At 57.5% G+C, this 26,939-nt stretch overlaps 1 protein-coding gene across 6 annotated transcripts; it reads left to right on the top strand.

Annotated features, from left to right (window-relative positions):
• The first annotated feature begins 1,561 nt into the window (after positions 1–1,561).
• Positions 1,562–26,137, top strand: SRL (sarcalumenin). 6 transcript variants are annotated; one of them, XM_058849699.1, is made up of 8 exons: positions 1,606–1,713; positions 9,432–10,388; positions 11,980–12,075; positions 12,973–13,068; positions 16,272–16,307; positions 20,859–20,975; positions 21,691–21,924; positions 22,501–26,137. In XM_058849699.1, exons 1-8 carry the CDS (start codon positions 1,653–1,655, stop codon positions 23,310–23,312), a joined length of 2,409 nt encoding a protein of 802 aa, XP_058705682.1. In that variant the 5' UTR covers positions 1,606–1,652; the 3' UTR covers positions 23,313–26,137. The 6 variants fall into 6 exon arrangements, with proteins under 6 accessions (XP_058705684.1, XP_058705686.1, XP_058705682.1 ...); XM_058849697.1 differs by having other exon boundaries at positions 1,607–1,713; positions 11,977–12,075; XM_058849701.1 differs by lacking the exon at positions 9,432–10,388 and having other exon boundaries at positions 1,562–1,713; positions 11,977–12,075.
• Positions 26,138–26,939: the final 802 nt, after the last annotated feature.

Below are 26,939 nucleotides of genomic sequence, written 5' to 3' on the forward strand. Positions count from 1 at the left end.
CAGCTGTAGGGTTTTAGGCCAGTCGTGTGTAGAGCCTCGGTGGTATTCAGTAGGTTCCCCCCCCAGCTGCAGCTGTTTCTCGGTTCCTTTCCCCTTTTTTTGTTTTGTTTTGGTTTTTTTTGTTGTTTTGTTTTTGGTTTTTTTTTTTTTTTGTATTTTTTTTACAATTTTCAGGTCTTTGTGTTGATTGAGAAGCTATTCTATTTTGTTAAGAAAGTTGAAAAAAAAAAAAGAGGCTCGTGCCTTTGTAAAGAAACAAAATAAAGTTTGTACTTGGTTTTTTAGAAGCTCTGTCCTGGCGTTAACATTTATGGGGACAGGGATGGATCCCACCCTGATGGACACTGGTGCCTCTGGGGGCTCGTGGGGAGGGCAGGGTGTGCTGCTGCCTGCACTGGCAATCCAAGGCAGAGGCTGCTGGCCCTGGCCCTGGTCCTGGTCCTGGCGTGGTTCCTGCTGAGAAGCTGGGCTGTGTTTAAAGCTGCCCACGTGTGATGAGCACATTGGGGCTCAGCTCAGTGCTGAGATGGAGGTGGGGGAACATCTGGGCTGGTTTTAATGAGGCCTCACAGCTGAAGGGGGGGACTGGGGTCAGACTTTGTGTCCCCCTTCCCCAGGAGTTGGGGTATCCATCTCTCTCCCTGGAGCTGACGCATGACTTGGGGTAGGGGCACTCATCTCCATGTTTTTTTGGGGGAGGCACCCCTCTTTTCCCATGGGGCACCCACCTCTCAGCATCCTCCCATGGCCGTGGGTCCCTCCCACTGCCTCCACTCCATGGCCATCTGTATTGTCCAGCCAAGAGGTGTCTCCTGCCTGCTCTGAGCCATCACCCCCTGCTCCACGCCTTGGGTTCAGGGGCTGCCCCTGCTCCCACTCGCAGGGAACTGTTGTTTGTCCTCTTCCCCAAGAAAAAGCTGGGTCACGGCCCCCCCAGAATGGCTCCAGCACTGAGGGAGCCCGGGGGTCACTGCCATGGCCAGGCTTTGGGGGAAAGCTCTGGAAGGCTTTCTGTACAAGCAAGGGCCAGGTGCTGGTGACATTGTGCCACGCTGCCAGTGCGGTGGGGACACCATCAGCCTGTTTCCTTTGGGGTGTGTGCCACTCCCTGGAGTTGATGATCTGTGGTGGCAGGAGGGCACATCAAACCAGCCCAGGATGCGATGCTTGGGGACATCCACCTTTGGGGACGGATGAGGACGCTGCAGTGCAGCGATGCTCCACTCCCCCTGTCCACAAAACCCTGCTCCAGCCCAAAAGGAGCTGCAGGAGCTGAGGCAGCCCAAGGGGGTCCCAGCAGGATTCTGGGATGGAGACAGCGTCCAGAGGAGCTCTACAGGAATTTATTCGAGTAAAGGGAGACAGCACCCATTTCTCCTATCACTGGGATGGGGACTGTGACCCCACATGAGCAGTGCCTGGGGATTCCCGTGCCCTCACATCCCTGACCCGAGCCATTCCCGGCGCTGCCGCTGTGTCCCATCCCCGTCCCCATCTCATCCCCAGGGCCCCTGCGAGCGGAAGAGCGGCAGCAGCAGCAGCAGCAGCATCTGTGCGGGCAGCTGCCTGCCCTGCCTGCCCTGCCTGCCCTGCCCCGCGCCGACGCCGTATAAATAGAGGCAGCGAGAGGCAGGGAGCTCCTGGCAGCCACCATGAAGGGCCTCAACCTGCTCTGCTGCTGCGTGGCCTCGCTCCTGCTCCTCGGCACCGCAGGTACGGCCGCTCGGCGGGCCGGGGCTCCCGGGGGTGGGGGCACCCCTGGGGATGGGGGCACCCCTGGGGATGGGGGTGCTGGCAGGGCTATGGGGTCCCCACAGGGCTGGGGGTGCCCTTGGGGCTCTGGGGACTCTGCGGGACCACCTCTAGGGCTGGGGGTGCCCAGGCTTATGGGGTCCCTATGGGGTTATGGGTGCCCTTGGGACTGTGGTAACCCCACGGGGCTGGCAGGTCCCCATGGGGCTGGGGGTCCCCTCAGAGCTGGGTGTCTCCACGGGCTGCAGGTGCCTGTGGGGCTGTGGGTTCCTACAGTGCTGTGGGAACCCCAAGGGGCTGTGGGATCCCTGTAGGGCTGCAGGTGCCCATAGGGCTGTGGATGTCCGTGGGGCAGTAGGTGCCTATGGGGCAGTGGGTACCTACACTGGGTGCCTGTGGGGCCACGGGTGCCTTATTGGCTGGGGGTGCCTGTGGGGCTGTGAGCACCCTTGGGAGTCTGGGTGCCTGCAGGGCTGCACGTACCTGTTGGTGTGTGGGTGTCTGTGGGGACCCTGCAGGGCTGCGGAGAGAATTGTGGGTGCCTGTGGGACTGAGAGTGCAGGGGAGGCTCTGGGGCGCCCAGCGAGCCCCGGAGCAGGACAGGGTGGCAGGGGTACAGCGGTCCGGGCTCCCCAGGAGCTTTTTCAAGGCTGCAGAGTCACCCCAAAATGTGCAGGGAAACGTGTTGGTGGGCTGTGGACAGGAGGGGATGGCGGGAGGTGCAGACTGGGGTCCCTCTTACAGAGTCACGTTGGGCACAGGGGCCGTGCTGCCGCTGACATGCCTTAGGGCAGTGTCACCTGTGGCTGCCGTGGTGGCTTCATTTCGGATTGTGAGGGGGTGGGGGTGGAGGTGCCAGGGAGCTGGAGATCTCTGAGGACCCCGGATCCCTTTCCCCGGACCGTCCCATCCCCACTTCGCACCCCGCTGCCCGGCCGGGTGTCCCCGGCGCGGCGGCATCGCTGGTACCCTTGTTTGCCCTTGAGTTAATTTGGGCTGGTTCTCTTGCCTGGCCGGGCTCCGGCGGCCGCGCAGGCCGGGAGGGGGGCGGCTAAGTATGGAAACAGCCGTGTAAGGGGACACTGTGGCCCGGCAGCCCCCCCGGCCGCCGCCCCCCCGGGCCGAGCCGCCGCGGCCCCGCGCGGGCACCCGCAGCTGCCGCCTGCCAGCGCCCGGCACCCCCGGCCCCGCCGAGTTTTGGCCTTTTAAGGGCATCTTGGGCCATTCTCGGGAATGAATGGGTTTGGGGGCCGCCGACACACCCCGACAGAGTCACGGTGACCTCCGTGGGACTGAGGGTGCAGTCTGTGGAGGGGGGTGGGAAGGTGTTCTGTGGGCACGGCTGGTGGCTGGTGTCGCTCCGAGCGGGGCTGGTGGCCTCGTGGGACATCAGAAGTTTGTCTCCGTGGTGGATGACCACCAGCCCACGTCTTGGTTTGGCTGAGGCTGGCATGGCACAGCACTGGGATCCCCCGTCTCAGAGGAGGCTTTGGGGCCAAGAGGCACGTGGGGGTCTGGCAGCCCCAGGACCAGCTCTGAGGGGTCCCCCAAATCCCCACCTGTTTATTGACTGTCACATATTTCACCCCATTACTGTAGGTTTCCTGAAAAGCTCTAAGCAGTGGCATGTCTCCTGCCCATGCTTCTGCTCCTTAGAGACCGGTGGGATTTGCAGGAAGGTTTTGCTTTTCATTTGGCACCAAGCTGAACTCTCAGACCCAGCTCCTTTGGGGTGCAGAAAGTGGCTTGGGGGGGGATGTTTTTTCCATTTTTGGGACATGTCTTCTCACTCAACCCCTGTTAGTGCCTGTGGGGCTGTGGGGATTCCATGGGGCTGTGGCACTGCAGGTGTCCATGGGAAGAGAAGGGGTGAAAGTCCAGTGGAGAACCAGGAACATCATGGCAAGGCGTGGTCATTTGGATTTAGTGGCACCTGAGGCTGCCAGGACCCTGCCAGCGTTCCCATGGTTGTGGGTGGGAATTGCCCTGCGCCTGCGCTCTTACAGCCCCAGCCAAGGCAGCTCATTGCACACGTGGCCGGGGCTGGCAAAGCTCCCTGGGGGTGCCAGGAGCCTGGCAGGGACCAGCACCCACTGTGGGGCTCATGGTGAGGGCATTCTCCCAATACTCCATCTGCTCCTGCCCAGGGGAACACACTCACGCCTCAGGCAGAGCCAGTCATCCCTTCCAGTCTGGTGACCCCTGTGGCCACCAGCAACGGGCCATGGGGATGCTGGCAGGGCAGGGCCCAGACACTGCTCAGCAGCTTTGCCCTGGGATCCCTTGGTCCTGCAGCCATCATGGATTTGAGTGGGAGGGCAATTCCAGGCCATGCCATCACCACCTCTGAGCTGGGAGAGGACTTGGGGAAAGCCCTGGCACAGTGGTGTCCTCCTGCAAGGCACTGCAGGGCTGGCACAGACCCCTCCTGCTGTCACCAGGAGGGGTCTGTGCCAGCCTCAGCTTCTGGGAGTCCTTGTCCTGCCTCATCGTGGAAGGTGTCACCTCAGGATGAGCTCCATGTTCTCGTGACATCTTGGGGTGTTCCCCATCACCCAGGATGTGTCACCTTGGAATGTGTCACTTTAGGGTGGGTTCCACCTCCCAGGTCAGAACATCTTGGGAGTGGGACTGTGACACCTTGTGTGGGTTCAGCGCCCTGGGCACAGCAGCCATGGGTCCCACAACACCCCACCCTGGCCATCCCAGGCCAATGGTCCTCCCAGTAACTGGCATCTGCAGAGGTGGGGACCTCTGTGTCCCTGTGACACCTCACTGGACTCGTTCCACCCTCCAGCACCAGCACAGCCATGGGCACCACTGCCATGGGGTGTGTGTGACACAAGGGGTACCTCAGGTGCCTTGGGTGCTTGTGCCACCTACATCCCTGTCACACCCCTGGTGCCTCACCCCAAGGACACCCTGGTGCATCTGGGTGCCCTTTCTTACTCCCAAGGTGTTGGCTGAGCAAAGCAAGGCAGGTGCCAGCCAGGCTGGCTCTGCTGTGACACCCTCTCCATCAGCCATCCTTGTCCCGGTGTGTAGGTGACATCCAGCTGGGCAGGAAGGCCAGGAGACCTGGCTTGTGCAGGGCACAGAGGTACCAGCAGGTCTCTGTGGGGTGGCACCAGGCTGGGAGGGCTGTGCCATGCCCAAGGACAACACTCTTGCCATGCTCCCACTGTGTTCCACTCACTGAACTGGTGAAATCCCAGCCTGGCCATTGGGTCAGAGTGACCAGATTGCTTCTGGAATTGCCTGTTCCCTGAGCTCTGCAGGAATAGCAGCACCCCCGGGCTGTGCAGGACTCCACTGAGCTATTTCCAGCCCACAGGGACATTTCCCTTGTGAGAGCTGGAGGGAGCCGTGAGCTCCTGTGCTGGTAGAGGCTGTAGCAGGGGCAGGGGAGGCTCTGGACACACACCCTGAGCCAGGATGGGGTGTTGGCAGTGGCAGCATGGCCCCAGTGCCAGCTGGACACGTGGCTCGACCCTTGGGGTCACACAGCCCTGGCTGTGGAGCTGTGTGACCCTGTCCATGTGCTGGTGTCCCCAGTGCTACCAGGTCAGACCCAAGGGCTGTGTCCCCCTGCTCAGCATGGCCAGGCAGATTCTGCCCCAACATTCCCATGGATTTGAAGATCTTGTGGGACATCAGGCATTAGAATCCAGGCTGGCAAGTCCAAGGGGTGACTGGGTGATCAGGAATGCTTGGGATGACCCAAGGAGGGATGCAGAGCCAGGAAGTCTTGCCCTGAATGAACAGAGGATGTCCCTCATGGGACATCCCTGGGGTGGGTTGGTGAAGCCTCCCATGGCTGCAGGCCAGGGTAGAAGAACAGTGGGACCTCTTGGACATCCTTCATCTGGAAGAAGGGGCTCTTCCAGCCCCAGCCATGCCACAACATGTCCCTTTGGTCCCCCAGAATTCCCCCAAGCTGCAAGGGACACTGCAGGTGGATGTTCTTCCTCGACATACAGTGAGACATCTGCCTGTGCCAAAATACCTGACATTTCCTGGCCATCTGCTCACTCATGGACCCAGATCTCCTCAGCCAGGAAGCAGCAGGTGCTTCATCTCCCACCTTCCTCATCTTCGTGTCTTCCACAGGTCAGGGTTCAGGGTTCCTTAAAGGCCTTAAGAGTGGGAAGAGAGTGGAAGAAACACCCTGCAGCAGTGATTCCCTATTTTCATCTCTATTTAGAAAGCTCCAAGCCTGGTTTTAATCCATTTGGTAGATCCTGGTGAGGTTTCTTTACCATATATTAATAAAAATACTGTAAGGTTCTACCCAACCATTTATAGAAATCAAATCACTTCATAACTTTTTTTTAATTAAACTTAAAATTTTCTCTACAAATGAGGTCAAGTTAGTTTGACAAAACTGTTTCCTAGACTTCTCTCTGCATTGAAAACCAGGAATATATTTGTTATATGCTGGTGTTTTGGGATCATGAAGCTTCTGGGATGTGATGATGTATCTGAGCATCCTGGGTTTTGGGGTGCACAAGGGTCTGAAGAGCCAACCCCATCCTCAGTCCCATCCTTGTGCTTGTGTCCTCTGGGATGCTTGAACCCTTGTGGGACACTTCCCTCTGAAGGTGTTGGCCCAGCTGACCCCAAGCTGGAGCTGGAGCCGGGCTCCCCCCTGCTCTGAGTCCTGGGCTGGCAGGGCCACGAGCTGGAGGAGCGCTGGGGGGATGGCCCTGAGCAAAGGCCATGGGGACCCCACAGAGCCTGGAGGGAAGGGACATCACCATGAAAATGGGTCTCACAGGAATGGTGGGGTCTGCAACATGTCCAGCTGGAAAATCCCAGGAACTCCCTGACAGCTTCTTTGTGTCCAGTCAATTTCTGTGAGGTTTTAAAGGGCTTTGCCAGAATAAAGGCAGGTTTGGATATTTAGGATACAAGGTCCTGACAAGACGCCCCCTGGGAGGATACAGGGAGCACAGGACTTGCAGGAGCCAGTGGATAATACCCCCAGGGAAGCAGGGATTGGGATCTGGGCAGGGGAAGGGGGCGTGTGAAAAGCCATCCCCGCAGCCCTGCCACCGCCGGCCCCACGCTCAGGGCTCCGATTTCTGCTGGAGGGGGAGAGCGTCCCTCCAGGGCCACCTGTGCCCATCTGTCCCTTCTCACCGTCCTCCTGGAGGACCCGTTTTGCTGTCAGGTCGTTGCTGTTCTGTCCATCCCCGTGCAGGGATGGAAGGGACACTGATGTTCGGCCATGTCTCTCCTTCCCGCACAGACCTGGGTGCAAATCGGCCACGGCATCCTGTGGCCCCCAGAACCGCGCCTTGGGGTCTCCATCCCCGCTGTCACCACCTGAAAAAATGAAAAAAAAAACCCTGAAAAAGCTCATTAAAGTCCCAGCCTAAGAAAGACGTGTCAAGGGCGATGCGAGCCAGGGACCCGCAGGGAGGTCAAGTCCCCGAGGTGAAAAGGGCGAGGTCTCCTCTCCGATGCCACCCATCTGCTTGGCACAATGCAAGGTGTGAACACGGGGAGCCCCGGTGTCACTTTACACCGTGGCTGTCCCCTCCCGGAGCCCACGGGGGCCCCCAGGTGCGGACGTCACCCTTGGCTGGCAGCGGGGCGAGGGGCTGGGGCCAGCGGCAGCGGGGCTGCACCGGGGCTGCTCCTGCCGCTCCCCCGTACAGTTGCCGTGCCGTATTTTTAGCCTCCGGAGGGTGTTAAGCCCGTAACCTTCGGCCCATTTTGCACTCATCAGCCGGCCATGTGCAGGTCAGCACAATTCACCATGGATCGGGAGACCATGTAGGGGAAACAGGGGGAAGGAGGTGGAGAAGGGACAGGGGCTTTATGTGACACCTTGAAGGTCACAGGAAATAAAGCCCGTGAGCAGCACACCAGCAGGGACATCCCCATCTGAGCACCGGGGGGATATTTCTCTTTTTCCTCGAGGGATGGATCGTGGTGGGTGCTGGCATGGCCTGGCCATGGTGGGTGATTGCCCCTCTGGGTCAGAGGGTTCACACAGACCCCAGACAAAGTCCTGAGGACTCTCAGGGTCTCCTCTGCTTGGTCCTGCCCTCCTCTGCTTTGACCCTCACTCCTCTGCCAGCCCTCCAGGTCACCAGCTATTTTGGGGCCAAACTGAGAATATTCCAGTTTCCATCAGCTGAGGGGATCCTCTTGACTCAGGCTGGTTCCCAGGCCACCAGGGCCAGGCAGGGCCATGCTGGCCCCAGCCACTCAGGGCTTTGCAGGTCAAATATAGATATTCCCATTCAAGAGGCTCCTGCAGGGTCTCAGGGGTCTTGCAGGAAGGTGACCTGAAGGACCAGGGTGGAAGGGAGGGGGTCAACTCCTCCATCTGGGACTTGAGCTGGAGGCACCTGTGAGCTGTGTGCCAGCAGAGGACAAGGAGGGCAGAGCAAGGGTGACCTGTGCGTCCAGTTTGGGCAGGGTGAGGGGTTGTGGCAGCGGCTGCAGCTCCACTGTGCCGGGGAACCAAGAGCCATTGGGAGCGAGGACAGGCTGGGGGGCAGCCTGTCCTTCCCAGTGCCCGCTGCTGGCATGGCACAAGCCTCCCAGTGCGACCTGATCCCAGCTCACAGCCCCACCAGCCCCAGCACCACGGAGATAAAAACACCCCCCAGCATCCCTGGCCAACTGGGCTGAGGGGTCTGGGGCTGGCACCGCGCTGACCCCAGCCCAACTCCTCTTGTGCTCCGTCACCACAGGCCCTGTGGCCAAGCCCAGAGAGCTCCAGCTTTGCCAAGGTCCTGCTGGGCACAGCCCTGTGGATCCTGCATGGACACAGCGCAGGAGCCAGGACAGAGGACTGGCCTTGCCCGCTCTCCTCCTGCAGCCTGGGTGGAGGTGGCCTTTTTTCCTGCTTGGCATCTGCTTGCCAGCTGGAGTACAAAGGAATTATTTTCCTCTGAAACGCTCCCCTGGCATGAGATGTTTGGGGGGATTATTTAGACTAGCAGCAACTGTTTGTAACAGAGACAGTATAGCCGTGATCTTTTATTTTTGGCACCCGCTGACCGATGTTAAATTGCAGTTGGAGCCTATGGAAAATGCGGATGGGCTCTCCTGGGCCACAGAACACACTCATTGTGTCCCCAGCAGCAGCACGGCGTGGCACATGCCTTCCTAGTGAAGGGACACTCACAATAAATAGCTCCCGAGCCCCGTGGCCAGGGTTAGGTCATGCCTGTGGAAGCAGGACCCCATGCCAGGCAGCCCCTCATGCCAGGAAGCCCCTTCCTCCTCCTCCCCCTCACTTCACCGCCCACCTTGGCTGGTGTGATGCTGTCTTGAATCAGGGCTGGGGAAAGACCCTTTTAACCTGCCAAGTACCTACAGCCCCTCAAAATTTTCCATTTTTACTCCTTTCCCCAATTTTAGGGCAGCTTTACCACCTTCCTGCAGTGCTTTGGGGTGGGCAGCAGCCCCAGTGCCAGGCAGCCAGGGCTGGTGAAGCCATAGAGCCCCTGCCAGTTCTGCTTTGCCCCCCACAAACACATCTTTGCACCCAACTTCTTGTGACAGGGACAGAAAATTGAGCTGGAGCTGGAGCAAGATTAGGGAAGAGTTCAAACCTCTTGGTACCAGCCACAACTCATCCCTCAGAGCCCTGGTGGGGGCCCTGGTGCCCACGTGCCAGCACGGGTGGGACTGACTGAGCTGTTCTCATCGTTTAGAGCCGCGCGCCCCCGGCACGGGCCATGGTGATGGTGCTGCCGAGAGCCCCCCGCCAGGCACCGAGCCCCGGCTGGAGGAGAAAGCAGCTGATGGCAGCCCTGAGGAGGAGCAAGACAGTGGCACTGCCAATGCCTCCTTGCCTGGTGTCACCGAGGAGGGACGTGGAGAGGGGGACAAAGAGCAGGCAGGTGGCCTGAGCAGGGGCCGGGGGCCAGGGGCCAGCCAGCCAGAGGACCAGGGCCAGGAAGAACAGAGCTCAGGGGAGGATTTCATGGCAGCTCATCAAGGAGGGAACCATGGGCCTGGCACACAAGAGGATATCCATGCCCAGGAGGATGAGGAGCCCGGCACAGAGAAAGGAGGCTCTGAGGAGGAAGGACAGCCAGGGGAAGAACAAACAGAGGAGCCAAGAGCAGCATCTGCTCCTGAGGGAGAGGAGGAAAGGGATGAGCAGAGCTCAGAGGAAGATGATGAGCAAGGAGAGTCTGAGGAAGGTGAACACGGGGAGGTAGATGGAGGCAAGGAAGAGTCTGAAGAGGGAGAGTCTGAGGAAGAGTCTGATGAAGATGGTGACAGGCCAGAGAATGAAGCTGAAGACAATGACAAGGAAGCAGCTTCCAATAAAAAGAGCAACAGCAAAGCAGCAGCTGCTGGCACAGGAGAAGCCAAGGATGGCCCTGCCAGCTGCCATCACCCACCCTGTGGGGATGCAGCAGAAGACCCACCACCAGCAGAAGATCCGCCAGCAGCAGAAGACCCACCAACAGCAGTGGAAAACCCACAAGTGGTGGAAGATCCACCAGCAAAAGATGACCCACCAGTAACAGAAGACCCACCAACAGCAGTGGGTGACCCTCCAGCAGCAGCAGACCCCCCTGCAGACAAGACCCCACTGGCAGGATCAGAGGTCCCCAGCACCCCACCAGCTGCCGCCGAGCCCCGGCACAGCCAGATAGGTTGGAGTCTTTTGTTGTGGGTGTGCTGTAGCGGCGAGGGTGACCTCCCATCAACCCGGCGGAGCTGAGCTTGGCACGTTAAACCTCGCCTAGTGCATGGCCCTCTCCTAACGCTTGTGCTTCCCCGCCCGTCCCTAACAGCGCTGGGCCGTGGGCAGCGAGGCTGCAGCAGGATGCTCCTCACACGGGCACTCATCACAGTGGTGCCAAAACTGACTGATGTTGCCCTCTCTCCACTCCAAGTCCATGATTTCTCCTCAGGGATGTGAACATGGATAAAGTTTTTGACCTCCAGGCCCCTTTCAGCACTCGCAGATCTCTTAAAGACTCTTTATCCACCACCCACCCACAGAGACCTCCAGGCCCTCGGCTTGTGCAGAGGTAGGATGCTCCTAGGATGGTGGGGCTCCTAGGATTGTGGGGCTTCTCTCCACCAGTTCTTGGTTCATAGAGAAGGTGTGAAGAACTAATCCAGGCCAATGAGCTGCTGAGGCACCAGCCCCACTCAGTGAAAGCCTAACTAGGGGAAAGGGGCACCCCCCCATCATGATTTCCTAGAAATATTTGTAGACTTTGGCCCACAGGTTGGGCAGTGACCTTCGGACCCAGATTAGTATTTTTGTTGTTTTCATCTGTAACGTCCCCGCTCAAAAAGCCTCCCATTTTTCCCAAAAGGCAAACCCAGTTTGGTCTCTGTGTGTTCACTTGGCAAGTCAAAAGGTTTTCCCCAGCCCAACACTCAGTAGATGCTCAACACAGTCTCAGGGCTTATGGTGCCCTGCTTGATCCTGGTGGCCCCAGACCTGTCCCCAAACCCCTGCTAAAGCTCAAACCCAGCTCTCCATATCAAACAGCTCTTGGGAGCTCCTGGTGTTCCAGCACCTCCATGGCAAGGACACCTCTGTCTCCCGGTTTTGGGGACACTGGGGTGCCTTCCCCAGTGGAGGCAGCTGCCTCGCGCTCCCCACGCCTGGTACAGAGTGGTGAGGGAGGGACAGGGGCTGTGCAGAGGGAATATGGAGACAGAGGTGGGAGAGCTGGGAGGGAACAGCCCCACTGGCAAGGGCGGGGCAGCCACGATGGGTCAGGCTGTCCCCCAGGAGCCAGAGACAGACCCAGCCTTGGCACCCACCTCTCCAGCCCCCCATGTAGTTTTTTGGGGGAGTGGGCAGACAGAGAGGCAGCAGCACAAAGCCTGCACACGAGGCTGAGCCCCACAGCTGCTGGGGGAAGCACCAGGGCCCCGTTGGGCAGCAGCTGCCATGTGTGCTCGTGCTGCATCCCAACCCTGGGAGCCCCTTCCAGGCACATCCTTTGCATTCCCTGCGAGCAGCCAGCCCCTCCTCGGAGCCAAGCAGTTGCCCATGACGCTTCTCCAAGCAGCCACAGCCCTGGCAGCCTCCAGGAGCCCGAGCTAAAAGGAAAGCACGTGGCATGCCAAGGGTGACAGCGGCTGCCGTGGGCATGGCATGCCCGCAGGCTCAGGGTGTGTGTGCTCCCCATGCCCTCTCCCTGGCAGTCGCTTGTGTGAGCTCCTGTGTGGGTTCCCCCCTCCAGCAGTTACAGGTCTCCTTGTTTCCTCTTCCAGAAGAGGTTGAAGATGCCAGCGAGCCGACCAAGCGTGACCGGTCCCACTTGGAGAACACCCTCAAGCTGAATGAGGAGAAACCTGCCGATGATGTCTCAGGTGAGGAGGCCATGCATGCCCTGCACTGAGAACATGGACAGGATTTTCCTTCTCTTGTGTTCTGATTTTAACCTTGCTTCTTGCAGGTCTAGTAATGCCAGATCTTCAGTAACAGCCCTTTGGCTGTTCTTGGGTTAACATATTTTAGGCATTTTAAGGACATCCCCGAGGGCATACAAGAATTAGGAGGGTATAGAGGCTGGAAGTTGCAGATGGTGAATCAGGCACATCCCTGCTAGAAGAAACCTGGAACAATTTGTAAAAAAGGGTTGGGATTTTTATTCCAATTATATATTGGGTTTTGCTACTCTAAGGTTTGCTTCTGCTGGCCCCTTTGGCAGTTTGGGCTGGAAAATCAGTGATAAGAGATACTGTGGAAAGAGCTCCTCCTTTTTCCTAGCAAGCAGCTCAGGGCTGATGTCAGGGGGCCCTGGCACCATGGTGGAAAGCTTTTTGGGATTGTGGGTGTTGAGTGCTAAAGAGCACTTGGGAAGAATGCTCCTCCCATCAGCTGCTGGGAACAGATGGGGACAGTGCCCAATGGGAAACATTAGCAGGGGAGAGACATAAAATCCTAGAACAGCTTGGTGGTGGTGTCCTAGAACAGAGGTGGTCAAGACCTCTCATCCCACTGCTCTGCCATGAGCAGGACACCTTCCACAAACCAGGTTGCTCCAAGCCCTGTCCAACCTGGCCTTGGACACTTCCAGGCATGGCGCAATCACAACCCCTCTGGGCAAAATGTGTGACTGGGATCAGTTTGGCCAAGATTTCAGCTGTAAGCCAAGTCCCTTGGTCCATGGCTGGGCCACCCTCAGGACCTGCAGGGAGTGCAGGAGGGTCTCACCCAGCTTTGTGGGGTTTGCCTCTCACCTGCCCACATGTTTTTCCCCCCAGGAGTATTGCAGCGGCTGAGGAAGATCTACCACTCCTCCATCAAGCCCCTGGAACACTCCTACAGATACAACGAGCTGAGGCAGCACGAGATCACAGGTAATGCCACGGGTGTTGGGGTCTCCAGCACCACCAGGTCCTTGGGATGGAGATAACAGCACAGAGAGCAGATCATGGACAGCCTCGGATAGTGTGTCTTCCTTTGCAGCTTCCCAGGGAGTCCATGAACACACAGGCTTAGAGGCCATGCCCTAGTGAACCCAGCAGTAGGAATTCCTGCCTCTGCCTCAGCCCATCTGCTGTCAGGGCCATCTGTGTGGGCTGAGCACTGAGCCCTGCCTGCCTCGGGTCTCCCACCTGCTCAGCATCAATGCCCTGTACCCCTGCCAAGCAGAGATCACGGCCCAATGAAACAGGCTTGGCAAGGAAGCTCAGGACCTCTCAAGGCTGGGGATGAGCGTCCTGGGGGTGGCTGGAGCTGGCATCCTTCCTGCTGGGTACAGGGCATAGCCATGTGGGCAGGGTATTCCTCAAGCTCCACAGCCTTCACTCATCCTGAGAGCTGGAGTTTCCAGCCCTTGGAAATCTCAGACGCGCGGGATGGGGTGAGCAGGTCCCTGTGGTCCCTGGCATGGTGGGGGCTGAGCCAGGTCACACATGTGTCCCTCCAGAAGAGGAAAGTGCAGCCCTGTCCCAAGATGCTCACAAGATACAGGAAGACCCAAGAAACACAAGCAGCCTCATTTTCCAAGTACAGATGGCTCAAACCCAAGTCCGACTTCCTTGTTCACTGGGGCGATTCTCCTCTGAGTATCCATTCAAGCACAGGAGCCAGGGCTAGATGTCTCCTGAGTATCCAGGGGATGCTGGAGTCCCTGCTGCCAGTGTCCCAGGACTTTGTGCCCATGTCAGCCTCCTGCCAGGGTCCTGAAGTTGTCCTCCTTGACCTGCAGCTCTGCCTGTCTCCCCAGGTGTCTATGCCCTCCCTCCCGGTGAGGCAGGACCGGGATACACCCTCCCCACAAATCTTTCTTTTACAGCTGGCCTTGCTCCACCAGCACACAGGCCCCGCTCTCAGCTGGGCAACCTACTGGGGCACATCCCTGAGGAGCAGAACTCCTGCTTTCCAGGCATCCCCCCTGCAGCTCCTAAGTCTGGGTCAGACATTCTGTAAGCAGGCTTGGACATCTCCCTACCCACCAGGCCTTCTCCAGTGTACAGCCAGTGGGGAGCAGAGGGAAGTTACCCTGGGGAGGGTAACTGAGAGTCACAACAGCATGTCCTGATTGTCACCCCATGATTGCTGGCCTATCCCCTAGCAACACCCCAACTTCCTCTCCAAGCTGCTCTGGTCTGTATTGGTGATGTTTGCTGTCAATTCAACTTGGGACACAGTTTAGGAGGATGTTTGGGGTTACAGGGGGAGCTGGTGGGCCCCACTTTGGTGTTCACAGCCAGAGGATGCAGATCCCAGCCTCAGTTTCCAGCCCTCAGGATGTCCTTCCCTACCCTTAATCCATCCCATGCCCAGGCAACCACCTCCCTGCTCCCTTTTTGGGAGGAAACAAGTGTTTAAGTGTTCCCCAGGCTCCTGCTGGCTTCCTCCCTCTCAGCTTCTGAGGAAACAACCATTAACCCTGGTGTTTTCTCAGCCTCTCTCAAACCCAGCTCCTGAGCAGGACTCACCTTGAACAGCAGGTCCTGGTGTTCCTCCTGGCCTCAGCTCAATGTTCCACGGTCTATTCCACCTCACTGTGAGGAACAGGCACCCCTCAGACTGACAGTCCCCAGGTCAGGTCCCAGCACACCCCACTGTGCCCAACAGGGCACCCTCATGGTGCTGTGACCCTGGGGCTGGCCACCCACAGTCCCCTCCTGGTCCCCAGGGAAGGGCACGGGGAGGCTGCACTGCCTCCAGTCCTTGTCTCAGCTGTGAGACACCCTGGCCATGCTCCCCTCCAAAAAATTTCTATGGACACCGAACTTCTTGAGTGATCTCTGACAGCCCAGCCACACCCTGGCACACACAACACTATCTGGAAACCTACAGCTCAGCAGCTTGCCTTTCATACCCACACATCCAGCTTTTCCCAGTCCCTCATTAGCAGTGTAATCAGAGAAACTTGCACATTAGTTACAGGGTTGGCCCAGGGAACTCTCTTGACCTTGGAGGGCAGGGGAGGACACAGTGGAGCTTAGGGAGCCTTATCAACACTTTCCCTGCACAGTGCCCCTGTCCTGAGCAGGTTCATTCCATCAGTGCTGTCCCTGCAAGCTGGGAGGTGCTCCCAGCTCCCCCCTGTGCCCCCTCTCCGTGGTGGGGGAGGCTGGAGGGCACAGAGCGGCCGGCTCAGCTGGCTGGGAGGAGCAGGACAGCTGGGAGAGCTTTGGGGCAGGCCTGTCATGGAATATGTGTGACCTTTGGAGGTGTAAACCAATATAGAGGGGTGCTGTGGCAAGCACCCTGGCCCCTCCATTACGTGGCAGCCTTCCATTTTGTCTCCCTTCCCATCGGCTCCGTTCACTGCAGCGTAACCCAAAGAGTTCCTCTGCCCCCCACAACATATGAAAACTCCCCTGGAGTCCTGTGGGAGCTGTGGCTGTCACCATCAATTCTGACTTGTCAGGGTGCATCTCAGAAAGCTCCCACACACCCTCTGCTTAAGCCTGGCAGATGCCATTTCCTTCTCCCTGCCTGCCATCCTCCTGCCTCTCTGCTCTGCCATCCCACGTGGATGCAGACATGCTCTGGCTGGGTCCAACTCTGTGCTTGGAGGGACTATCCCTGGCTGAGGGTGAGGGATTCTCCCAGTCCAGCCATAGGAAGCTTGCTGTGAGGTCACACCAGGTTGTGGTGCATGCTGGTGACCCTAATTACTGATGTATGCTAATTAGCAAGTGTCCCTGTGTAGGGAATGACCTCCCAGATGCCATCACAAGCCACAGGGGCTGGGTCCGGGTGACCCTGTCACTGGGGTTGTCAGGACATTTGCTGGGTTGGTGGCTGTCTAACCCTGGCTTGTTGGGCTCCGTGTGCTCGGTGGGTGATGCCAGGGAAGGCAACAGCCCCGCAGAGCAGGGCTTGGGATGCAGAGCACCCCGAGCCACATCCCGCCCTGCAGGGCAGACAGGGGTTCAGTGCTTGTCCTGGGAGCTGCAGGTCGCTCCCAGGCTGTAACTCCTCGTCTCCTGCTGGGAATGTGGCCATCAGTTCCATCCTTGTCGTGGACCACACCCGGGCTGTCGCATCCCTCCTCGGACTCACGGTTCCTTTTCTCTCTCCCCGTGTCCCTCGCTAACAGCTTACCCCGGACGCACCCTGGGCTCCTCGGCCACAGGTTGGTATCGCCGCCTGCTCCCTGCATGCTGCCGGCACTGCCTCCGCTCTGTGCTGCCCCCGGCTTCCTGCAGCCACACTGCCCAGCACCGAGCAGGGCTGGTACTCACCATCCCCACCCGGACAGTGTCCCCAGCCCTTCTAGAGCCCGACCTGTCGCAGCCTGACTCTGTGTCCCGACAGCCCGTCCTTCCCTCCAATCCTCACCTCGCCCAGGCGCTGACACCTTTCCCTCTCGGTTTAAGACTGAGAGGCAGCATATTCCTCTGGCCAGGGTTCAAAGGCGTTTCTGGTAGTCCTAGAAGAGCAGCTGAGGGAGATGGGGGGCTCAGTCTGGAGAAAAAGAGGTTCAGGAGGAACCTTCTCACTCTCAACTCCCTGACAGGAGGGTGGAAGCAGGTAGGGGCCCAGCCAGCTCCCAGGGAACAAGGGACAGGACAAGAAGAAATGGCCTCAAATTTCACCTGAGGAAGCTTGGATTGGATATTGGGAGCATTGCTTTAGAGAAAGAGCTGTCAGGCCCTGGCACAGCTACCCAGGGCAGTGGTGGAGTCCCTAATCCTGGGGGGATTTAAAAGCCCTCTGGATATGGCAGTTGAGGACGTGAGTTAGTGGTAGCCTTGGCAGTGCTGTAGGAACATTTAGAATTGGTGATCTTAGAAGGCTTTTGCAACCTAAACAATTCCATGGTTATATGAGTTGGACCTTTTGGTTGATCTCTCACCCACAGCATGAACTGGAGGAGCCCAGCTGATAGCTCATCCTATACAGGGGAACTCTTCCCACCCTTCACTTTCCTACGTGCAGAAACTTTTCTGAATGTCCACCCTTGATCCCACAGCAGCTGTCCCAGTGACACGGGCTGGCCCCTGCCCAGCAGCCTCAACCCCCTCAGAAGCCTGAGCTGGCTCCTCTCCCTGCCTATCCTGCTCAGGGTGTGCTGCCAGGTCCCCCCGGAGGATCAGGAGATGGGAGACAGTCCAAGAAATGCCAGCCAACACCCAGCCCTTCCCCTGGGCCTGGTCTCAGCCACAGGAACAGTGTTCCTGCAGGGAAATCCCATCTTCTGTCCCTCCTGTCCTGCCCCACGGCCACGCTGCCAGACCCTGCCAAACCAGGCTCCTTTGGACACAGCCACAGCAGAGCCCTGCCGGTGCCTGGAGAGCCTCTGGCTCCTGCCGTGCCAGCACTGGAGAGGGCTGTGGGTATTTATAGCATATTCCGATAGCTGTCTTATCTCATCTCAGCTTCAGGCGCTCGCACACGTGCTGCTGGGGTGGGCGCAGGCACGGGGGGCACACGAGGGAGGCACAGGCCATCTGCAGCCCCATGGGCTCATCCCTACCTCTGTGGGCACACGTGCTGTGAGGATACTCATGGATTTGGAAGCTTTGGGAGCAAGGGGTGCCCTCCCAGGCTTGCTGGATCTGTGCCATGGACACGTGGCCGGTGTTTGTGGCACAGGAGGGGGACAGAAGTCTGGGTGATGCTGGGAGTCTCTCCAGGTGTTCCAGCCTTCCTGGGTGGCTTGAGGACAAAGAAGACCTTGATGCCCATGGCTCAGTTGCAAGCAGGAGAGGAAGGAGGTTTTGTTAGGTCCTCTGCTTTGCTCAGCATCCTCAGGACAGACTTGCACTTGGGGGAGAGACCACACCAGGCACGTCTGCTGGGATTGAGGACAAGAGGGGATAAGGCCCTGCCCAGGATTAATCATAGAATCATGGAATGAGTTGGGTTGGAAAGGACCTTAAAGCCTACCCAGTTCCATCCCCTGCCATGGGCACTATCCCAGGCTGCTCCAAGCCCCATCCAGCCTGGCCTTGGACACTTCCAGGGATCCAGGAGCAGCCACAGCTTCTCTGGACTCCCTGCACCAAGGCCTCACCACTCTCACAGGGAAGAATTTCTTCCTAAATCCCATCTAACCCTGCCCTCTCTCAGGGGTCACTGAGACCATTCCCCTGTGCCTTGTCATTCCAGACCCTCATCCAAAGTCCCTCTCCTGCTCTCTTGGATGTCCTTTAGTCACTGGAAGGGGCTCTAAGTTCTCCCCAGATCTGTCCCTTCTCCGCCCCAGAGCAGCAGTGCTTCCAACCAAGGGCAATCTGGCACTGCCACATGGCAAAACCTCACAGAAAGCCACTGTCCTAGGAAAGAAAACTACTTGGGCATCCAAACTGCTCCTATGCCCAGAGCTGAGCGGCCCAAGCAGAGCCAGACTCTGCAGAGGGATGAGCTTGAGGCTTGTCTGAGCTTGAGCTGGAAGCGAGCAGCCACAGGGTGGCTGGAGAGAGCCGCTGTAATGGAGCTGCCGCCATCCCCGCCCGGCCGCTGGCGAGCTCCGGTTCTTTTCCGCTGTCAGGACCATCAAGCTGACCCGAATTGCTGCTGACAGACATGGGGACATAGCGGGGACAGGTGCCAGGCCAGCACCCTCCCGGGTGGGAGATGCTCCCTCTCTCCCAGCCTCTGGGTAAGCAGCAGGGAATCCACAGCCGGGCTCACATCCTTGCGGCTGCTGCGCTTCCTGCAGAGTTGCGAGTGCCTGGCACTGCCCACCCAGCCCAAGGGGGTAGAGAGGTGCTCCAGGGGCTGTGGGTGACCAGGCAGGGGGGCTGCCCATGTCGCTGCCCACTTTGGCTCCGTGGAGCAGAGAGGGAGATGTGCAGCAGAGCTGGAGCTCACAGGTGCCCACATTCACACAGTCACACCTGGCCAGGGATGTGTTATGAAAGAGCACAGGAGGACCCACCCCAAACCTCTGGCACAACATCACAGGGATAATAGTAATAATAACAACCATCCATAACCTAATTAAAGCTGGCAAGAGAGCAGAGCAGCGGCGACAGAGCGGCAGAGGAATGATTAATAATGAGAGTCCAAGGTTTCAACACTTGTTTTGGTCCCATGTGAGAAGACAAGGCTGGATGGATTCCTGCAGCTGCCAGGCAGGGAGTGGGGTGCAGGAAGAGCCATTCATCCCCTGCTTCAGAGGTGCTGCTTTGTAGGGAGGTCTGAGCTGTGCCTGGGCTGGATGCAGCAGTGCCTCACAGAGAGATGCCCCCAGCCCATTCCCTTCCCCAGAGGTGACATGGTGAGCCTGTGATGGGCAGATACAGCAGGAAGAGGCTGGAATGTTCTCTCCAGCCCCTGCTCCCATGGCAGATGGGTTCAGTGTGAAGCTGCCATGCAGTGCCCTCCAGCACCCTCGGGGGCAGGAGCTCAGCACCCATGGGGGCTCTGGGGCTTCCCCCAATTTGGAGATGGATCCCTGTCCTGCTGGAAAGCTGCTGGCTCCTGCATGGGTGGCAGACATGGAGCACCAGGGGCTCTCAGCTACCTCACAGAAAATAGTTCTGCCTTAGGCATGGGGATGAAGAGAAGGTGTCAAGGGCAGCACAGCTTGCCCAGGGCATCTCCTTGCTTTGGGCCATGGGGGAAGGCTCTGCTCCAGCTGAGACAGCAGCTCCTAGCTCTTCTGGAGTCATCCATCCCCTGGCTGAACTTCTGCTAGCAACAATGGGATGGACCCTCTCCCACCCTGAGCATATGATAGGGTTGGTTTTTACCAAGGGGAACTCACCCAGTTTTACTTCTATTCTTGTCCTGTTTATTCTTGTCCTGTTTTGGACTCACAGGCTCCCGTGTGTTCTGGGCACAGCTTGAGGGCTGGCATTAGGCCCTGGGCTCCTCTGGCTGCCTACCCGGGGTCCTGGGGGCTGGGGGGATCGAGCAGCGTGAGCACAAGCTGATTGCATGAGCCCTGTTTGAGCAGGGATTGCTCCTGGGGGCGCTGGCTGCGTGTGTCCAGGGACCTCTGTGCTCCTGGACTGATGGCATGGCATGGGGACAGCTCACCATCTTCATGGAGAAAACTGTGTGACTTGAAGAATGCAGGATGGGGACTATAATTCACTCTCCTCTTGCCTTTCCCCAAGCCCAAAGCGGGGCTGTTTGCCCTCCCCACATCCAGCTGGAGCCTCACAGCCAGGCAGTTAGCTCCTCCTGCTCGGTCGGGAGGCACGGCCCGGGGGTAGGTCCCTGCGAGGGCATGGTGGAAAGGCTTGGAGGCGGCTGGCTCGAGGCTCGCACCGCGCTTTGCGCCGCAGCGCTGCTCCCGAACCCACGGCAGCTCCCTCTGCACGAGGCTGCGGCACGGCTCCTCCTGGGCACGTCCCGTGCTTTGCGGCGGCTGCCTTCAAACAACACCCCCACCCCGCGAACAGCCCCGAACTCACCCGCCTCAACCACAAACAAACCACAGACAAGGCTTAAGAGACCTTCCAGTCCTCCGTAGTCTAAGAAGGGCTAAAGCTCGGAGAAGGTCGGGCAGCGAGGTGGGCTGTGCCGCAGAGCACGGGGCTGTCCCGCTCCCGCAGCCGGCGGGGCGCTCCTTGGCTGGCGAATGGCTGGTGGCCCCCGAAGGGCGGCTGTTTCCCCGGCAGCATCACCGCGCCGCTCACATGGGATGCTCGTTACAGCCGGGAGTTAATCGCACGGCGGCGACGGCTATTGTTCCTTCACTTCCTCTTGTTATTTCCCCTCTCCGCAGATGGGGAGATCACTTCCAAGCCTATGGTGCTATTCCTGGGACCGTGGAGCGTCGGCAAATCCTCCATGATAAACTACCTCCTGGGGCTGGACAACACTCCCTACCAGCTCTACACAGGTACCACACTCACTGCTTTGCCGAGGGGGTGCCGGCATCTGCATTTCCTCATCCGTGCAGTCAGCAATTCCCAGCCGTGTGTCTTTGACCCCTGATCCCTCCTTACAGCAGGGTGGGTGGGATCTGCTCCGTGCCACCTGGTTGCGCTGTCATGTGGAGGGAGAGGTTCCCCATCACAGCCTGTCCACCCTTCCACAGGTGGAGGAGAGCATCGCTCCCACAACATCCTCATCCTGCAGCACAGGGCTCACACCTCCCAACCCTGACCCTGTGAGTAGCAGGCATGTCAAAAGGGCAACTCACCTTTCTCCTCTCCCCATCCCTCCTCACATGCAGCCAGCTATTTCACCCTCCCAGGAGAAAAGCCATTCCCCTTCCTTCCTCCCTGCTCCCACGGATGTCATCTCACTGCTGAGGGCAGATATCCACGGCCAGATCAGTGCTGTGGTAATGAGGGCTCCCAGGAGATGGTTCTCCATGACACCTTGTGCAATCAGGCCAATCAGGTTTTCCAGAGAAACCAATCCCCACAGAAAACCACCCCACTGACATCTTCCCAGGAAGTCTGGGCAGGAATTTCTTGCTGCTTGCCTTGCCCCTGCATCTCTTGAGAAGCGTGCAATGCTCCCAATGCTCCCAGTCTCAGGCCAGCCCTGTCCTGTCCATAGCCTGGCATGGATTTCACACTTCTGCTGCTCCTCTCATTGCTGCACAGGGGCAGAACCCACCACCTCTGAGTTCACCGTCATCATGCACGGCCCCAAGCTGAAGACCATTGAGGGCATTGTGATGGCTGCTGACAGCGCCCGCTCCTTCTCACCCCTGGAGAAGTTTGGGCAGAACTTCTTGGAGAAGCTGATAGGCATTGAGGTCCCCCACAAACTGCTGGAGCGAGTCACCTTCGTGGACACGCCGGGCATCATTGAAAACCGCAAGCAGCAAGAAAGAGGTAGGGGATCATTGGGTTCATCTAAGGGACCCCAAGCCATGATGATCTGAGGTGACAAAGGTGGCTGAAGCACAATGGAGAAGAGCCCTGACACAACAAAGGCTGCCCAGGACAGTGGTGGAGTCACCATCCCTTGGGGGGAATGAAAAGATCTGTGGATGTGGCACCTGGGGACGTGGTTTACTGGTGGCCGTGGCAGTGCTGGGGGAATGGTTGGACTCAATCATCTTAGAGGACTTTCCCAATTATAAAGATTCTCTAATCCTGTGATTCGGTATCTGCGCACAGGAACAGCAGGAACCTGTAGTCAGCATCAGGGAGGAGGAAGGTCTGGAGATAAGGGTGAGAGAGACAGGCAGTCACAGGCCTAGACACCCAGGGATGGCTTTTTGTGCCAAGAAGTTCCAAAGTGTCTTTAGCATGTGAGAAAGAGGTTCTAGGCTGCACGGGAAGTCCGCTGTGCCTCACAACCCATGCAGCCCAAATGGGTATTGAGGCACAGCAGGCTCATGGTTTATCAATCCCTTGATGAAGGGACTCATCCTGCATTGGATTTCCCTCTTTCCTCTCCTCAAGGTTACCCATTCAACGACGTGTGCCAGTGGTTCATTGACAGAGCCGACCTCATCTTTGTTGTCTTTGACCCCACGAAGCTGGATGTGGGCTTGGAGCTGGAGATGCTGTTTCGTCAGCTGAAGGGCCGTGAGTCTCAGATCCGAATCATCCTGAACAAAGCTGACAGCCTGGCTACCCAGGAGCTGATGAGAGTCTACGGCGCCTTGTTCTGGAGCCTGGCTCCTCTCATCAACGTCACAGAGCCGCCCAGGGTGTATGTTAGCTCCTTCTGGCCCCATGACTACCATCCAGAAACCCACAGAGACCTGTTCCTCAAAGAAGAGATATCGCTCCTAGAAGATCTCAACCAGGTGATTGAGAACAGGATGGAAAACAAGATTGCCTTCATCCGCCAGCACGCCATCCGGGTGCGCATCCACGCCCTGCTGGTCGATCGCTATCTACAGACCTACAAGGACAAAATGACCTTCTTTAGCGATGGAGAACTGGTGTTCAGGGACATTGTGGAAGATCCTGACAGGTTCTTTATCTTTAAGTCCATTCTGGCAAAGACCAATGTCAGCAAATTTGACCTCCCCAACCGTGAGGCTTACAAGGACTTCTTTGGCATCAACCCCATCACCAGTTTTAAGCTGCTATCTCAGCAGTGTTCCTACATGGGAGGGTGTTTCCTAGAGAAGATCGAGAAGGCCATCACCCGTGAGCTTCCCGATCTCTTGGGAAGCATCGGCTTGGGGAAGAAGCCCAATGTCCTCTCCTGCGACGTCACTGGCTGTGGCGAAACCCCAAAGAATCGCTACAGGAAGCCCTAAGGTGACCCACAACCCAACTGTCCACGTGTTCCTACTGGTGAATGAGCTTATGTCTTATCTGTCCAAGAAGCCGTGGTTTGTTAACCCTTTGAGTGCCGCGCTGGCAAAGGCTACTGTACGATGCAGACTTTGAGTCATTGACATCGATGGCAGGGGAAGATGGGTGGGCATAAGGAAGAGAATAAAAACTGTGAATTCCTGACATTTTATCTTTGTTCTTTCGAGTAGAAGGCAATGTTTAAGCTGTAAGTATGAGCAATGCATGGGCAGGACTGCAGCTGCTTTTCCACTGGTGACAAGAGCGCGTGAAGAGGAATTTCAGCCTCTACATCCCCGAAGCCATGAGGGAGTGAGAACAAGGGCACGGCGTGAGAGCACAGGGGAGAGCAGTGACACACTAACCCAGGCATCACCAGGAGCATTGGTGAAGGAAAGAGAGGCCCATGTCCCAGCTGTTGTTTTCAGGCACAAACCTGCTACAAATCTCAGCAAATATTGATCTTGTTTTTATTTCCAAGACCTCTAGGTCACCTGGTGAGTTCTGTTTTCACTTGACAGCTCAGTTGATCTTCTGCAGCCTTCATGTGGGTGTTTGACTTAAGAAGGAGCATTTGCAGGGGCATTTGTAGCTCCAGACAGGCAGCCCTGATGGGATTTGCAAGTCCATGGCAGAGGAAGAAATGGGGTGGAAAGGAGCAGCCAGCACTGGCTGAGCTGTGCTGGAGGAGGAGGGCCAGCACCCCAAATGAGATGGTCCCACAAGGAGATGTGAGCAAGGTTTCCTTCCCTGGACCAGTACAGAAGAAGGCACTTCATGCCTATGTGTGTCATTAACCTCAAAACCCATGCTAGCAAGTCTTGTCTGTGGACCAGCAGGGCTCCAAGGGTGAGGGTTTGGCAGTCTGCCTCTGTTCAAGTCCATGTTGCACTTTTCTCAGTCAGCCCTCCGTGTTTTTGTGCTCTGTGGAGGGAGGCAAGAAAGGGGGGTCATTAGCTGTGAAGTTAAAAAGGTCACATCCCTTTTGCCCACCTGCTGATCTGTCCCCCCCAGGACAGTCCAGGCAGGTTTCTGGGGCTTGCTTTCCAAACTCCTCCCTTTTTAGCCATTTGTTGGCTTGTCTCTGAGCATCGGTGCTCAGTCCTGAAGGAGTATTGCTTTGGAAGCACCCGAGCAGGGTGAGGTTCCCCATGGACAGCTGACCTTGAAACTTGGCCCTCGTGGACAGCATTGCTGTCCGCCAAGCTGAGCCTGAACCGGCCAGGAGATTGATGCTATCCTGGATGGAAAACCGGCACCTTCAAGCCCACCAAGGACCTGCTGAAAGTCCTTCCTTCTGCCAAACACCCACAGCAAGTGCTGCTCTCCAGGAACCTCTGGATAAAAGGGACTTAACTTTAACAGAAGCAAGAGGACATGGAAGTGCTGGCTAAAGCAAGAAAAAGGCAAAAGGAATGAAAGAGGGAAAGAGAAAGCTGGGAAATGAAGGCTGTGTTGTGATGGGGAGGGTGTGAAGGGCATCTCCACATTTGCAACATGATGTGAGCTATGGCTGGAGGCCTGGGAGAGCTCCTTGTTCCCCAGGCACTGCAATGAAGAGGTCCCCTTGAGTCCAGGTGAGTTTGAGGGGATGCTACTGCAGGGACTTGAATGTTCCTGGCTCTGCTTCAAGGTAGGGCTTGACATTTAAACTAATGAAGCTGAGACTGAAATCTACGTCCAAGCACAAGGCAGGGCGTGGTTAAGGAAGAGGGATTTTGCCTGCAGTGCAGAGGGAGCAGAGGTGCAAGAGAAAGCAAGCAGTGTCAGAGAGAGCAGCAGGAGAGAAGGGATGTGCTTGTGAGTACTGTGAGGTCTCAAACCTTCCCCAGTGCTGCTGCCCCTCCACTGTCATTCCTTCTTTCTTTCCATGATCCCATTGCTCAACAGTTTTCCTCTCCATCTGCCGTTCGCTCTCCTCTGTCGGACTGGTCTGCATGGTTTTTAAAGAGCTAATGGAATAGAATCACCAACAGAAACTGGCTGATGTTGTCACTGTTCCTGCTGTCACACTGTGTGTCACTGTCACGGAAAGCAAAGGCCTTTAAACATTTCTGTTTGCAAGCACTGTATTGCACCATCACTTTCCTCATTCCTCTGTCCCCCTAAAGCCCATGAGGTACCCAGGGAAAGGCCCCCTGTCCCACAAGGAGTATTGACCTTGAAGGCACTGTTACTCTGCTCTCAGGCCACTCCCATTGTTCTCCCCACCCTTTCTCTGTTTTCCTTTTATCTTGCTTTATTTTCCAGTCTTCATCGCCTCCTCTCCTCCCTTCCTCTGCCCTGCAGCACCTGCAAAGTGTGCAAAGCCTTGGTGCCTGTGTGCTGGATGGGGCTCCCCCATGACAGCCAAAACCCTTTTCCCCTGGTTGATTTGGGTTCTCCTTCCACCATGGCATCGGTGGCCTGTTCCCTGTTCCCTGTGCCACACACTGACCCAGCTGCGTGCTGCCTCAGGGAGATGCTGCCACTGAGGTCCTTCCTCTCCCAAGGATCCAAGTGGCTGTCAGTCCCAAGAGGATTGCAGTTCCCAGCCCAGTTCCCACTAAGCTTTCTTAAGAGACCTCTGGAAATTTGGGAGTGGAAAAATGGGGAGCAGGGAGACATATTCATTCTGCTGAGAAACCTCAGTGCCCCCAGAATTTGGGGAGTGAACATCTTGCCCAAGAGCTTTGTGGGAGGGAGCTGGGACACAGGCCCTGTAGATGCCCGTGATTATGTGCATTGGGATAAAACTGTCAGCTTGAACATCAGCCTGTCTAATAAAACCTGGTATTTTTCAAACACACTCCCTGGAGATGCTTGTTTTGTTTCTCTTCCTGCTGTGGGAGACAGCGCTGGGACTGGGGTGGCTGAGGGGGTGCAGCTGCAGGGAGCAAGGCAGGAGCTCCCATCTCCTTCCCTGCACCCCAGCTTTGGCCTCTGTCCCTTGCACAGGACCTGACAGCCACACCTGAGTCATTTGGCTGCTTTTCCAAACTGTCTCCTTGTGCCTTAGGCACAACAGGCAAATCGAACCTCAACTCCTTTGCTTTGTGCCTCAGGGCAGTGTGATCCTCCCCGGTGACACAGATCCCAGCTGCCTCAGGAGATGCTGTCTGGGCACCTTCTGGCATGACAGAAGGCATGGGTCAGGGACCATGGAGGAGAATCCAGGATTGGGGATCACAGCAGGGGGCAGAGGGTTGGAGATCATGGAGGAAGGCAGAGATTTGAGGAGCATGGAGAAGCATGGAGGAGCATGGAGGAGGACAGGGGGATTGGCATCCCAGTAGAGGGCAGGGGGTCAGGAACCATGGAGGGAAGTGAGGGGTTTGTCCTTCTCCATGGGGGAGGACACTGGGTTGGGACTATGGAGGATAGAGGCTTGGGGACCATGGAGGAGGACAAAGGGGCTGGGGACGATGCAGGAGGGCAGGGATTTGGGGACCATGGAGGAGGGCAGGGGCTGGGGACCATGGAGGAAGACAAAGGGGTTGGGGACCACAGTGTACAGCAGGGGCTCTCAGCAGCCACCCAGCGAGGGGTGGATGGAGGTACCCTCCCACTGGCGACTAGGGCTCATGCAAACCACTCATTATAACCCTATT

Source organism: Poecile atricapillus, chromosome 14 (genome assembly GCF_030490865.1).
Source record: "Poecile atricapillus isolate bPoeAtr1 chromosome 14, bPoeAtr1.hap1, whole genome shotgun sequence".
NCBI classification, from domain to species: domain Eukaryota; kingdom Metazoa; phylum Chordata; class Aves; order Passeriformes; family Paridae; genus Poecile; species Poecile atricapillus.

Bases quoted from the DNA above. Each gene is read 5' to 3' on its own strand.
- SRL (XM_058849697.1), top strand. From the start codon at position 1,653: ATGAAGGGCCTCAACCTGCTCTGCTGCTGCGTGGCCTCGCTCCTGCTC. The intron at 12,076-12,972 runs GTGAGGAGGCCA...TTTTCCCCCCAG, and splicing joins ACCTGCCGATGATGTCTCAG to GAGTATTGCAGCGGCTGAGG. The intron at 16,308-20,858 runs GTTGGTATCGCC...CCCTCTCCGCAG, and splicing joins CCTGGGCTCCTCGGCCACAG to ATGGGGAGATCACTTCCAAG.